General features: G+C 43.1%; 1 protein-coding gene across 5 annotated transcripts; it reads left to right on the top strand.

Moving 5' to 3' along the window:
• The first annotated feature begins 1,664 nt into the window (after nt 1-1,664).
• ZNF114 (zinc finger protein 114) lies at nt 1,665-12,752 on the top strand. 5 transcript variants are annotated; one of them, XM_036886015.2, is made up of 4 exons: nt 1,665-2,049; nt 2,861-2,955; nt 8,673-8,799; nt 10,060-12,752. In XM_036886015.2, exons 2-4 carry the CDS (start codon nt 2,953-2,955, stop codon nt 11,154-11,156), a joined length of 1,227 nt encoding a protein of 408 aa, XP_036741910.2. In that variant the 5' UTR covers nt 1,665-2,049; nt 2,861-2,952; the 3' UTR covers nt 11,157-12,752. The 5 variants fall into 5 exon arrangements, with proteins under 5 accessions (XP_036741910.2, XP_057349340.1, XP_057349341.1 ...); XM_057493357.1 differs by having other exon boundaries at nt 2,861-3,262; XM_057493358.1 differs by lacking the exon at nt 1,665-2,049 and adding an exon at nt 2,675-2,758 and having other exon boundaries at nt 2,861-3,262.
• The last annotated feature ends 2,147 nt before the right edge of the window (nt 12,753-14,899 follow it).

Below are 14,899 nucleotides of genomic sequence, written 5' to 3'. Positions count from 1 at the left end.
AGCCAACAGTATGCTGGCTTGACAGCTTACATGAGCTACCTATAACCTTCCAGAAGAAGATGCTCTTTGAAAAGGAAAATTTTGAAGACCCACAACAAGAGTTGACTGGTGGTTCTCATTTTCTCTCTCTCACCCTCTTGTTGCCCATAATTAGCAGGGACATCTTATCTCATCTGACCTTATCTTTAAATTTCCCTCCTCCTTAGGACATGCATGACGTCTTAGGAATGAACCTTCCTAGCAACATGGGACAGCACCCTGGACATAAAAAAAAAGGCCTTTTTAAACATATTTAAATTCACAGCAGACACTCATCAGCAATGGTTTCTATGAAATGTCTTGATGAAACGGAGGAAATGATAAGGAAAAATCCTGGGATGTCCTCAAATTCAGTGACATAGGGCCAGAGAATGGGGAAGGAAGATGGCCCCCAGTCAATAGCCCCCAGAGGTAGCCAACCAGAAACTCCACATTCCTGAAGGAGAAGCAATGATTCAGAAGGCCCTAGATCACTCAGCAATGATCTAGAAGGCCCCCAGAAGCGCTGCAGGCATCCCTCTTTCACATGAACAGTCCCTGACCATCACCAGCCAGCCAGGAGCCTTCTCTACAGACTAACCATCTAGCCCTGGACTTGGCTCACTTGGCATTTGTCCCCCTTCCTTATCTGTTGCCAATGTGAATTTAAACAACTTTCTTTCCCTGAGACCCCTTATCAATGCTCTCTGTTTCTTGAGTCTGGCGGAAGAGTTGTTTCTGGCCTTTCTGCCTGTGAAGCAGAAACTGCCTGTCCCAGGACTCAGGCCCCTTTCTGGCTGCACCTATAACAGCTCAACAAACCCGTTTATTTCAGAGGCCTCTCAGTCTCTAGAGTCGTTGGCTTGTCCATAGACAGAGCACAGCAGATTTTTAGGGCAGGGAAAATACACTTTATGATAATATGATGATGGATATACGTCACTATACTTTTGTCCAAACCCGTAAAACGTCCACTACCAAGCACGAGCCCAAAGGTAAACTTGGACTAGGGGTGATTATGAAGTGTCAGTGTAGCCTCGAGGTAGAGGCAGGGACACGGGACAGGTGTCATGCCACTATAAAATATTTTTGGCCTATGAACAAAGGCCCGGCTTATTCTTTGACAGGACCTGTAACGTGTTGTTTTTCTTTCTTCCAGTCACATTAATCAATTAAGCTATGTTGTATCCAGGACAAAGAACAGCCCTCCGGCGCATCAACAAACCAACAGATCAACTCTGATGGATAAAGAATGTCTAGATACAAATCTGCACGGTCACCTAGACAACCCTATTCTGAAGACGAAACCTCAAAGCAAATATTAATCACCTGCAGACATCATCCCCTCTACCGACCCATATTCAAAAGGCCCCGAAACCCCAAAACCCTAAAACTTTTCAATGCACCCCTTCTCTCTGCTCTGAGGCTGCCTGGGTTCCTGTCTGGGTGTGTACTTTTCCCTTTAAATACAACCTCCTCGCTCCTGGGCTTAATGCACCCTTGTCTCCGAACGTCTCCACACCACAAAGGAAAGAACCTGGACCTTAATCGGGCTCAGGAGAGCTCCTCCAACATCAGGTTCATCTCGGATGAAAAATGTAGCATTTTGGTGAGCAATGTCGATAAGGGACCACTCTGTGCATGTGTGGGGACATAAGGGAAATCTCTGGACCACCCTCTCAATTTTGTTGTAAACCTAAAACTGCTCCAAAAATATTAATAATTTAGAATATCTTAATAATAGTGTAAACTTAAGGGTAGAATTGCATTACTAGAAATGAAGAGACATTTCATAAAAATAAGTGATATAACTGACCAGAATGGGATTTCCTGCCCTTCCTTCCTAGGGAGCCAGAGGAACTGGCTGGGCTGGCCTCAATCTTTCCTCCCTAGGCGGGGGAGAAAGATGCAAATCAGGTCCTGCTGGGGACCATCCAAAAGAAATTCTGTAAGTGAGTCAGAAGTGAAGGACTTTACCCGGTGGACGCGCACCGCGGGGCACCAGCAGATCTGCGGTTCACACAGGTCCAGGTTTGTCAACCCGGCTGGAGGGAGCTTGGGCTTTCCATGTGCTCGCGGTTTGGGTTTCGGCAGCTGTTTTCTTTAATTACAACTCGCGGTAGGAGATCGTTCCTGTTCCTTGCTGGGGGCTCGTTGGTCCATTCCAGTGCCGATCGGAACAGTATTTTCTGAGAACTGGTTTTGCAAGCCTTGAAGTGCATCGGTTAGTCACCGCGCACCGGGTGCGAGAAGCAGGGAGCAAAGAGGAAAAGGAAGGGGGCCCAGGGACACTGGGGAGCCTCGGTCCCGTCGGCGCACAGCGCGGAGAGACCGCTTCCTTTCCCGCGAAGGGGCTCTCATCCCGGGGCGCTCCACGTACCAGCGCGAGCTTCCAAGCCTGGGGACTGTGCGGCGGGCGGAAGGGGCTAGCGAGGGCCAAAGGCTGGGGGGTCGGACCAGCGCCGGCAGCCCGCTGCTTGCGAGGATCAGCACGGTCTGCGGGCTCGGTTCTGCAGGAAACGCGAGTCTGCGGGGGTGGGGTCAGCCCTGGGCTCTGGGAGGCGGGCCGGGGCCCAGCTCCCGGGATCTCCTTCCTGCCTGGCCCCTCCCCTTCCCCTCCCCTCCCCTCCCTTCCCCTCCCCTCTTGTCCCCTCTCCCTCTTCCTCCCTTCCTCCCTTCCCCCTCTTCGTCCCCCGAATCCTTTGTAACGTCCATTTTGAGGAGGGGGTCGGGGCAGCAGGTAAAACTTGCCTGGACTGGAGGAATCTCTGTCATCGATCCTTCCTGGGGTCTCTTCATTTTTATCTTATTTATTTATTATAGCACTTTTTTTTTTTTACAGCCCCCTCCCTATTGTCTGCAGCCCCTCATCCCTCTCGTACTTGGCATAAGCTGCGCCGCCCACAGACACGCCTGGAAGCCGGTGCGGGTGGAATGGTAAGCGCGCCGGGTTGCTGCACAAGTCCACGCAGAGGGCGGCCCGGTCGGGTGCTCAGGACTTGGGAGCAGCTGCCTGCAAGGGCCGTGTTCCCAACGCGCCGTTAGAAAGGCGAAGCCAAGGGCGCCCCACGTGCGGAGCCCTGAAGGCGCCCTTCCCGCGCAGCTGGGAGTAGGACGGCTCGGGCTGCACCTGCTGGACGCGCGCGTCCCGGGCGCGGCACGGAGATTCCGCGAGCAGCGAGCGGAGCAGGGCAAGCGGGTTGTTGTTTGAATCCGTGAACGTGTGGGATCCATGGTGATTAGGGTGAGCCGAAAATGCCGGGCACAGCCAGATGCCCATAGGGTTCTCTTCTAAGAGAAGGGCGCTGGGCTTTGCGTTTGATCCGAAGGGCACGTTCTCCCCTTTGTAAACCGATAGGTCCGTGGCAGGCAGTTAGGACAAGCTGAAGGACAGTAAAGGTGGAGCTGTCACGCTCAAAGGCCCTGGGGCTGAACAAGTTGCATTCGAGACTACACTCCAGCGAGATCTGGGTCCCCGGGCGCTCCGGGCACAGTAGGTCGGGGATCTTTCATCTTCCAGATATGGATATTTTCCTTCCACCTACTTACGGGAGCTGACCCTGAAGTATTCATTCTCTTGTTTTGTTTTGTTTTTTCCTATTGTCCCAAGCTAATGTGCATGCGCGGTCACCGGGGACTCCCCTGGGGCCCCACTTGTGTTGGCTTGTTACAAGGCGCGAGAATGCGCTCTAGGGGAGACTGCCAAATGCTGGAAGGGATAGGATCTTCACAGGACTCCGGGAAAGGCTGGAGTTCCGCGTCAATTTAAATGAAGCGCGTTTGGATAGGCTCAGGCTGAGAGGTGTGTAAACGGGTTATCTTCGCTTCTGGCTGCTTCCTAGGAAACTCCAAGGTCTAGATAGGTGTGGAATGTTGTGTCCCAAACCCCTTATCTGAAGCTCTGCCCGAGTTTGCATTTGGCTTCTTCAGAGCCTGGTGAATGGCAGGGCAGATTGTACAGCATTTCACTCTGAGAGGGTTGCCTGCAATCTCTGGTTTGCCCAAGCGCTTAGTAACTGTAATATTATTTGAGTGCCCCACTTCATTTCGTTTTGTGAAACCTGAGTTACTATGAACTAAAGAAGGGATCCTGGAACCCAAATAAATTTTTGAATTTTTTGATACCAAAGCAGTATGATTGCATATTTCTCAAGACACGAAATTGGTATATTGAAGATGTGGGAATACAGTTCCTGCTGGAAGAACACTTTGACTTCTAGCAGGTTGTTTGTGCCCCTAGAGAGTTTTGAAATGTAAAGACCATTAAATCTGTCAATTAGAAGGAATTCTTATTTTAGCTGAAAAATACTTCAAAGTAAAAAGCCAAACTCATTAGTGAGTTGTAAATTATTTTACTGGAAACTGTTTCATTTAATACTTTATTTTTTGATTATGCAGTAGATCGATGTGTTTAAAAATCGCAATGATTGGGGGAAACATGGACGACTTTCCTCTCTCTACCTTAGCTCACACCACAAGGCTGGTCACCCACAAGTCTCTACTTTTACAAGTCCTTGTGTATCATTTCAGAGTGCTTTATTTTCCCCTTACTTCATGAAAGTGAGCTCGTTGTACACTCTGGTGCAGCTAATAAAAGGGGTCATTGTTATAGATTTAAAAAGATTCAAATGACCAAGTGCAACATGTGGGTCTTGTTTTGGTGGCTGAAACCCTTGATTCCATAAACACATGACGGCTAGTGTGTCTTAGTGCAATTACGCGGAAGAATCACAAGTTAAAAGATTCTTCATGCCTCAGACATATATAATGAAAGTATTTCAGAGTGAGGTGCGTTGGTATTTGAACTGCAGTAGAAGCAAATGAGAGGCGATACATGGAAGCTGGGTGAATGGTTGGCGAGACTTGCTTATATTTCTCTATTTATTGTGTATCTTCGACAAGTTCCCTAATTTAGCATGAATGTTTAGAAAGCTCTTTTGTATTACTAAGCTTTAAAACCAAGAATGGATTGGCTGTAAATTACATGGCAGAATAGATATAACAAAGTTAAGGTTTAATATGTGATTTGACTTGATGAAAAATTTCATGAAGACAAGAATATGTAAAACTTAGAGGTAGCATTTTTAAACAATGTAATAAATATGTAGGTCCTCAGATTTAAGAAATCGGCCACTGTAGTTACTTGGAGGCACGTGACCTCTCCCTGAACCCATCTCCCTGCTTCCTCTCAGGGTTAATCACCGGCTTGAATTTTCTATTAGTCATTCTCTTGATTTTCCCTCTTTTCTCCTCAAAAATGTATTCTAAGCAGTTTCAGGCCTGCAGTGAATTTGCAATAAAAATAGTAAAATGAATGCCCATGGAACCACAAAGACTTGAACATTTTTTATATTTTGCTTTAGTTGTTCTATGTATGTGAACATGTGTATATCACACTTTTTTTTTACCTGGTTAGACTATGAATATTCACAAATATTCACACATGCTTTGTTTTGCTGAACCATGTGGGAGATGCTTTTATATGTCATGGCTCATCTCCCCTGCCCCTTACACTTCAGTGTTTTGCCTCTGAAAACAACTTCCCACAATGCAATTCTCAGGTTGCTGCAAAATGTGTCATTCAGTCTGTCCCTTTGCGGCTCAGGGATTTTGGAGCTCTTCCCACCTTGGTTGCTGGTTAGAATTGCCCTGATGATTTTTGTCCAGGTGTCCTTCCTGCTTTTCCTGTGGAAGAGCTTTCTCTACAACTTGGCTGGTCAAAGTGCCGTCCGCACTCCAGCAAAATGGGCATCGACTGGGAGTTGGTTAGAAATTTCTACTGAGGCTCCTTCCCCGACTTATCGAGTCAGTTCTGCATTTGACAAGATCCTCAGGTAATTCCTATGCTTGTTAAGTTTTGAAAGGCAATTCCACAACTGTATCTTGGAATAGAATTGTGGGTAGTAGGTTTGAGGATCTCAGATTTCCTGTAAAAAAAAAAAGGGTTTTCATAAAGTAGTAGTACCAATTTACACCCAAACAGCAGTTTAATATATGAAGTTATCATATATAAAAATTATTATATACATATAACAAGCTAAAATATGTGTTACATAAATAGAACTAAATATTAACAGCATATTGATATATTAATATATTGATATATAACATAAGTATATAATTTATATATTAACTTTATATATATATAAAAAAACGCATCCTTTATTTATGCTTATGAAGATATTAAATACATAAACATATATACCAATCCTTGATATCATGACTTTGTATAAACACATTATATGTTTAAATGTGTATTTAATGTACATATATTTTTAGCATCTATTCTGAAATGTTTCAAATTTTGCAAAGTTTTTAAAAAATACAAAATGCAGTGTAGTACAAATAGAAAATGTAAAAAACATAATACGAAATTGTCTACATAACAGAAATTTTACATCACTGGAAATCAGGGCATCCAGGACACCAAATATCAAGCCTGGGGGGAAAAAAAAGAGAAAAAATAACTCCTAATGCCTCTAAAGCCTGGTCAGAGTGTGAATTTCACCAGTTTACACCAAAAATATCTTTTAGAGTCAATTTCTTTTAGGCAGGGTGCAAACACGTTTCTTAAGGCGTTTCTCTTCCGGGTCTCATCATCTACCTTGAACTCGCCTCCCTTCGTGGGTGACCTTGGCAGTCATCAGGTTAGTGTGGTTAGCAGGACCCAGCGGTGGTTCTGTGAGACCTCCCCCTTGTGTGGTTGACAGTGGGACCCAAGGGTGTGATTCGATGAAAGTGCACATTTTTGTGATGGCACATCTCAGGTGGCATGTGCTTCGTCCTGCATCACATCAGTATAACTATAACGGCTGCTTGCCCCGGTGTGGGTGAAGCTACAAGCTGCCGGTGGTCCAGGTAGGCAGAGAGCTTTGGTCCCGCTCCTAACGTTGTGATCATCTGGCAGAAACCAGCAATGTGGCGCATTCATAGCCTGCACATGCGCACGTCCCCTTCCTGTGTGCACCTCTGTGTCTTGGCCTCCGTGCCTGTCTCTGGAATCGGTTACTTCATTAGGGTTGCAGAATGACGGCTTTTCCATGCAATCATTTCTCCCAAGTCTTTAGCTGAAATTCTGTAGTTTTCTGTCGTCAAGGGTTAAGACTTAATTCTTCCTTGTTATTAACCAAGTTTCCAAATAAGGAATTGAGAAATGCTCCGGTGACGAGAAAGGCTCTTTGATATTTCCCCCTTAGGGTTTTCCTTTGGGGATCATTACGAGCGCATCTATTTTTAGTATTCTGTGTGTTTCAGTCCGTTGCAATTTTAGGGTTCAGAACATCCTACATTGGGCCATTGGAAGCCCCCTGCCGCTGGCCTCCTCACCCTCTGAACACATCCTGGGATGGCTTCTCTGCCTTCTGGGCCACGAGATAGCTCACTCAACAGTTTGTATTTCCTGTACCTGAAGTAGCATTTCTCATTGCTTCTTGCCTGTGAATTCTTCCAAGCACTTTTCTCTACACAGCGCAGCCGGGGGAGTGTGTGTAGGTTCATGCTGCTATTTTATCATAAAAAATGTTTTAATAAAAAAAAATGTTTATACTTGAATTTTCCTAGACTAAAAACCTTGCTTCCCAACCATATTAACACAACCCTTTGCCCAATCCAGCAATACATATAAAATATTTGTAAGGGGCAACGCCAATATTTTAGCAGTAGAGCCACCTGGTGAGAGGTGTGATGACCTTTTTTATTTTTGGAAAATAGAATATGATACATGAAGGTTGTAGAGCCCCTCAGCTTAAGTGTTTCCTTCAAGTGGTTATCCTGCCAGCTCGATACACCCTTCGCCTCATTTATTTCAGTTTTCTCCATTTTCAGGATTTTCCTGTTCTTGAATGTGTAAACATTCAATATGTTTTTCAATATAGTTCCTAATTAAAATCCAGATAATGTGGTTATATTTAGGCATCTTATTTCTGTCCCTCCTCCTCTGCCCTGTTCCTTACCGATAAGTCTGTGGCTTGCAACACATTGCCCTGCCTTTCTTTCCTTTTCACTTAAAATATAAAATATAACTTGGAGACCACGTGCTATCACTTCACTTCTGTGTAGAAGAGACCTTACGCATTCTTATCGCAGGCTGTACAGCTCTTCATTATTATAATAAGGCCATCACAGTTTTTTAAGCAATTCCCATGACTGAATATTTGGGGTAGTTTCCAATCTTTTCGGTTATAAATAATCTTCAGTAAATAATTATGTGCGTGTATCACTTGGCTTTTTGGCCAGGGTATTTTTGGAGTATGGTCCCACAGTGTAAATGCCCGATCAAGGGATGAATGCATATAAAAATGTGGCAAACTGTCTAATTTGCCTTCACATTGTATAAGGTGGGGCAGTTGTGTATACAACTTTCAATGGCCTCTCCTTGGCTTGGAGACATGTCACTCCAACCTCCACCTACATCTCTCGGGCCAGTCTCCCTTCTGTGTGTTTGTGTCTGGACTTCCTCTTTTGACAAGGACACCAGTCACTGGTTTGGGGCTCACCCTACTCCACTATGACCTTACCTGAAGTCTTTTGCATCTTCAAAAGCCCTATTTCCACATCAAGTCATAGGAGTTAGGACTTTGGTATATCTTTGGGAGGGTACACAATTCAACTGATAACAGCACCCCACTGAACCAAACTGGTTGTGTTTGTTTTAGGATTCAGTAACCTTCACAGACGTGGCCGTGAACTTCACCAGGGAGGAGTGGGCCCTGCTGGACCCCGAGCAGAGGAATCTCTACAGAGACGTGATGCTGGAGAACTGCAGGAACCTGGCCTCCATAGGTGAGGATGCTGCCTTCCTGCCTAGGCCTTGGGAGGGACGCTGGGCAGGAACCGTCTCTGTTCCAGGAGGTGTGCTGAGAAATGGGAACAGTCTTGCAAATACCCGGGACACAGCCCAGGTGGTGGGCAAGGGGTTTCCCCATGAAACCAGAAATCTGTCCACTGCATTACATTTTTATTCTCTTTGTGATTAACAGCCCTTGGGGATCCTTAGATGGGTGAACATGGGGTACAGTTTTAGTGCATTCATGAGGCACATGGAGGGCTATCTTGCTGTTCTGTACTCGCACTGTGACCCAAGCCTGCACCCGTGTCTTGGAAAGTCCTGGCTCCCTTACCTCCTGCCCTCTGCTGTTGCCCAGGGGCCAGATCTCACCCAGGCAAGCAGATCTGATCTCCCATTTGGAGCAAGACATGGGTCTGGACTAGTGCAGGGGGATTTTCCCTGGCCGCTTGTGTACCTGAGTACCACGCAAATATGAATACTTATGAGGAAGGATTTTACTAGCAACGGGGAAATGTTAATTAAGAATGCACTTCACCCATTGTGGAAAACAGCTTACAGCTCCTCAAAAAGTTAACACAGAATTACCATCTGACCCAGAAATTCCACTCCTAGGTAACTACCTAAAGGAATTGAAAAGAGGCATTCAAACAGATACATGTATAGGTTTCATAGCAGCATCATTCATGGCAGCCAGAAGGTGGTAACAGAGCAAATGTCCACTGAGGGATGAATGGAAATACAAAATCTGTTCTATCCGTACATGCAATGGAATATTATACAGCCATAAAAAGAAGTAAAGTTCTGAAACATGTTGCTACATGGACGAACCTCGAAAGCGTTAAGTGAAAGAAGCCGGACATGAAAGGCCTCATACATATTGTATGGTTCCATTTATATGATTTATCTAGACTAGATAAATATACAGGGACAGAAAGCAGATTAGTGATTACCAGGGTCTGCAGAGAAGGGAGTAAAACAATATAGTCCATAATAGACCCTTCGTCCAGTTCTCTTCCACTTGGCATTCCTGGTAAACCCTTGATCTCCACAGAACCTTTTCTTAGCAGCCTGCCTTCTACCCTGAATTCCCATCCTTACCAGTCAAATTCCTGACAGCCCAAATTCCTACTGTCTCCCTCTGTTTGCTTACTCTTGCTTTCTTTCCTTTCAGACTTTCCTCATATATGTTGAATGAACACTTGACCATCTTTACCTTCAACAAAGAATTTAACTTTTATGCCACTTTTTTTCAGATTGGGAGACTCAAGATGAAACCAAAGACTCCACCCCTCAGCAGGATGTTCTCACTAAAAAAACACTTTATGAAGCAAACAGAGCGTGTCTCATGAGCAACAGTTCCTGGCCCTCCACATTGGGGGAAGACCAGAAATGCCACAAAATAGAGGAGAAGCCCAAGCAAAGGGGGCAAAAATGGAATCAAGTTGCAGTTGCCCATGAGAAACGAGAGTCTCTGGTTGGAAACTGTGAATATCATGAAATGAGGGACAACTCTAAACCTAGCTCAAAGCTTGAGCCTTCACAGGGAGATTATACAAGAAAATATATCCAAATATGTGACTCAAATGTTTTGAAACAAAATCCTGTCTTAACTAAAAGGAAAATCTACAAAGACAACATAAATGATAGAGCCTTGTGGCAGAGCATTGAGTGGATTCCATGTAGAAGTCAAACAGAGCCAAAATCAAAGACAATGTGGATTGACAATCCAAATGATGTGCTTTGTATACGTAATGAAATGTACATGGGGGCAAACATTCAGGAATGGGATCCACTGGGAAAAGCCTTCAGTGAAGACATTTCCCTTACGGCATATAAGACTCGTGTTAAAGAGAAAACTCAAGAGTCTAATTGGTGTGAAATCACCTTAGGAAATAGCTTGATCTATCCTGTGCAGATGCAGTCCTATGCAGCAAAAGCAAATAATGAGAATACTCAAAGTGAGACAGCCTTTGCCCGCATTTCAAATTCTATTTCACACAAGAGAACTAGGATGGGCAGGAAAAGCTATCAATGTCACAATTGTAGGAAAACTTTTGTTTACCAGTCATTCCTCATGAGACACATGGAAATTCACACTGGAGAGAAACCCTATGAATGCGAGAAATGTGGGAAAGCCTTTAGATATTACTTACATCTTCGTAAACACTTCAGAAATCACTTTGCAGAGAAGTCCAATGAATGTAAGGAATGTGGGAAAGCCTTCAGTAAGTCCTCAAAACTTACTGAACATACAAGGGTTCACACTGGAGAGAAACCCTATAAATGCAAATGTGGGAAAGCCTACACTAATTCTTCAGGACTTAAATATCATCTAAAGACTCATCATTGAAGCCCTGTGCATGAATGGAATGTGGGAAAAGCTTCATTAATGTTCTCAAAATGCTGACTGTGAGAAGGGCATGTTGAAAAGGAGCTCAATGAGACAATGTGTATAGGAAGGTTTTTCTGAATTTTTGTATTTTACAGAAATGTGAGAGTCCACACATTTCACATTCAAAGAAATCCTGTGAAGTTAAGGCTATGGAAAGCTTTTGATCTTCATCACCTTTAATAGACAATTGTCCTCACACTGGAGAGAAAGCCTATAAACAAGGAATGTGGAAAAACCTTTGTTGTCTCAATATAGAGCCTAAGAACCCACACTGCAGAGACAACTTACCAGAGTAAGGAATGTGGGAAAGACCCCTTTAGACATTCACCCCTTAGTTACACATGAGACCACACTCTGGAGCAGAGACTATGATTGGAATAGATATGAGGAAGCCTTCAACCCAGTTCTTCACTTACAGGGCAAAATGAGTACACAGTAGATAGGAAACGTGGTAAATGTTATGATTGCCGCTGTGATCATTGTCTCATCCTCTATTTGGAACCAAAATTCATTATTTCCAAGTTTTTCTTTTCTAATAAAGTCCTATAGGATGATGTGTATCCTCTGTACCCTTTCAGCTGTGCCATATGCATTTGATAGGTAGTAGCTTCATTACAGTTCACTTACATATATAGGGTCTTGCCAATGTGAAGCCCTGTCTGAGCTATCTTTAATTAAGATTCAGGATTAGTATTTTTTTTGTCTGATTGTTATTGGTCATGATTTGACTGCATTAGGGTCAGCGTATGTGGTCTTTGTGACACTGATATAGGGTACTTGTTCTGACTTTAAATTTCCGTGTGTCAATTACCCAGCTGTACCTAGTCTTCTATCATCTTTTTTTTTTTTGTATCATTAATATATAATCATATGAGCAACATTGTGGTTACTAGATTCTCCCCATTATCAAGTCCCCACCACATACCCCATTATAGTCACTGTCCAACAGCGTAGTAAGATGCTATAGACTGACTACTTGTCTTCTCTGTGCTATACTGCCTTCCCTGTGCCCCCCCTACATTATGTGTGCTAATCATAATGACCCTTATTCCCCTTCCCCCTTCCCACCCATCCTCCCCAGTCCTATTCCCTTTGGTAACTGTTAGTCCATTCTTGGGTTCTGTGAGTCTGATGCTGCTTTGTTCCTTCAGTTTTTGCTTTGTTTTTATGCTCCACAGATTAGAGAAATCATTTGATACTTGTCTTTCTCTGCCTGGCTTATTTCACTGAGCATGATACCCTCTAGCTCCGTCCATGCTGTTGTAAATGGTAGGATTTGTTTTCTTCTCATGGCTGAATAATACTCCATTGTATATATGTACCACATCTTCTTTATCCATTCATCTACTGATGGACACTTAGGTTGCTTCCATATCTTGGCTATTATAAATACTAGTGCAATAAACAGAGGTGCATATGTCTTTTTGAATCTGAGAACTTGTTTTCTTTGGGTAAATTCCTAGGAATGGAATTCCTGGGTCAAATGGTATTTCTATTTTTAGTTTTTTGAGAAACCTCCATACTGCTTTCCACAATGGTTGAACTATTTTACATTCCCCCCAACAGTGTAGGAGGGTTCCCCTTTCTCCACATCCTCACCAGCATTTGTTGTTCCTACTCTTTTCTTTTTTTTGTTTGTTTTTTTTTTTTTAGATAATTATTTTTTATTGAAGGGTAGTTGACACACAGTATTACATTACATTAGTTTCAGGTGTACAACACAGTGATTCAACATTTATATACATGATAATTCTAGGTACCAGCTATCACCATACCAAGTTGTTACAATATTTTGACCATATTCCTTATGCTATACATTACATCCCGGTTACTTATTTATTTTACAATTGAAAGTGTGTACTTTTTTTTGGTTGTTGTTGTTAGGGCATCTCTCATATTTATTGATCAAATGGTTGTTAACAACAATAAAATTCTGTATAGGGGAGTCAATGCTCAATGCACAATCATTAATCCACCCCAAGCCTAATTTTCGTCAGTCTCCAATCTTCTGAAGCATAACGAACAAGTTCTTACATGGAGAACAAATTCTTACATAGTGAATAAGTTACATGGTGAACAGTACAAGGGCAGTCATCACAGAAACTTTTGGTTTTGCTCATGCATTATGAACTATAAACAGTCAGTTCAAATATGAATACACATTTGATTTTTATACTTGATTTATATGTGGATACCACATTTCTCTCTTTATTATTTTTAATAAAATGCTGAAGTGGTAGGTAGATACAACATAAAGGTAGAAAACATAGTTTAGTGTTGTAAGAGAGCAAATGTAGATGATCAGGTGTGTGCCTGTAGACTATGTGTTAATCCAAGCTAGACAAGGGCAATAAAACATCCACGTATGCAGAAGATTTCTCTCAGAACAGGGGGGGTGGGGTTCTAAGCCTCACCTCTGTTGATCCCCAATTTCTCACCTGATGACCCCCCTGCGACTGTGCCTGTCTTAGGTTGTTCCTCCCTTGAGGAATCTTACCCGTCTCTGGCTAACCAGTCATCTTTCGGGGCCATACAGGGAAATGTTAAGTTGGTAAGTGAGAGAGAAGCCTTATTGTTTGAAATGGTTAGCTTTTTATTTCTTTGCATATTTATGCCCTGTGGCTTCTATGCCCAGCATTTTTGTCTTGAGGTATCTTTACCACTTGGAGGAGTTATGATACTCGGTAAATTTGATATGAGGCACGAATTCTATTTAAGAATTCGTTGTAATTAGGAAGGAAGAAGAAAAGCTATAGAAGTAGCAGGCGGGAGAAAACATGGGAAGATTGATTATTTCTTTGACATATCTTCTTGTAGAGTAACTTCAGCATGTATAGATTTTAAGCTACTACTTAAATTGCGCACACACATTAACATAATAGGAGTATAGTTACATAACCAAAGCATACCTGTAATTACCAGCCATCTCCAGTGAAACCAAGAAAACCAGTTAGGCACCCTAGGCATTTGTGAAAACTTATCAATGATATGATGGTTATTATCTAACTGAATTTGAATAGTTTGAGAAAAATCAGACAAATTAAAACAACCCATTCCTGGGCACTGTTCACATCCCATATGTTCTTTTAACAGTAAATAGTCTGTAGTTGTAAGATTTTGGAGCGCTACAATTTGCACTTCTCCTAATTCTTGGTTGAGTTCCAACAGTATAGATCCAGTCAAATTTGTTGTTTTACTGTATGCACAGGCCAGCTTAGATATCTCCTTCCTCATTCCCATGGCAAGTCCAGGAACTGGTGGGATGAGTGCATCTACAGCTGTAGCAGTGCGTGGATCTTTGTTGGGGTTTTTTGATGATCATCTTCTGGCATGAGTCTTCCCGAGAGTGCTGATGTTGGAAGTTCTCTTTCATATCGTATCTTAGTTCATTTTCGGGGTAGCCAAATTAGGCTTTGATCCTCTGTATAAACACAAACAGACCCTTTGCCTACACTTTTATATGTCCTTTATATCATTGTGTAGAACTCATTAGAGGTCACCACATAGGAACTGCATTTTTTTTTTTAATCATTAATCTACACTTACATGACGAATACTTTGTTTACTAGGCTCTCCCCTATACCAGGTCCCCCCTATATACTCCTTTACAGTCACTGTCCATCAGCGTAGCAACCTGTTGTAGAATCACTACTTGTCTTCTCTGTGTTGTACAGCCCTCCCCTTTCTCCCACCCCGCTATG

Source organism: Manis pentadactyla, chromosome 15 (assembly GCF_030020395.1).
Source record: "Manis pentadactyla isolate mManPen7 chromosome 15, mManPen7.hap1, whole genome shotgun sequence".
Taxonomy (NCBI): domain Eukaryota; kingdom Metazoa; phylum Chordata; class Mammalia; order Pholidota; family Manidae; genus Manis; species Manis pentadactyla.
The sequence above is the reverse complement of the archived record's forward strand: the minus strand, read 5'-3'. Positions and strand labels throughout refer to the sequence as shown.

Excerpts from the sequence above, each read along its gene's own strand:
- ZNF114 (XM_057493357.1), top strand. Across the intron at positions 8,800-10,059 it reads CAGGAACCTGGCCTCCATAG|ATTGGGAGACTCAAGATGAA; the intron begins GTGAGGATGCTG and ends ACTTTTTTTCAG.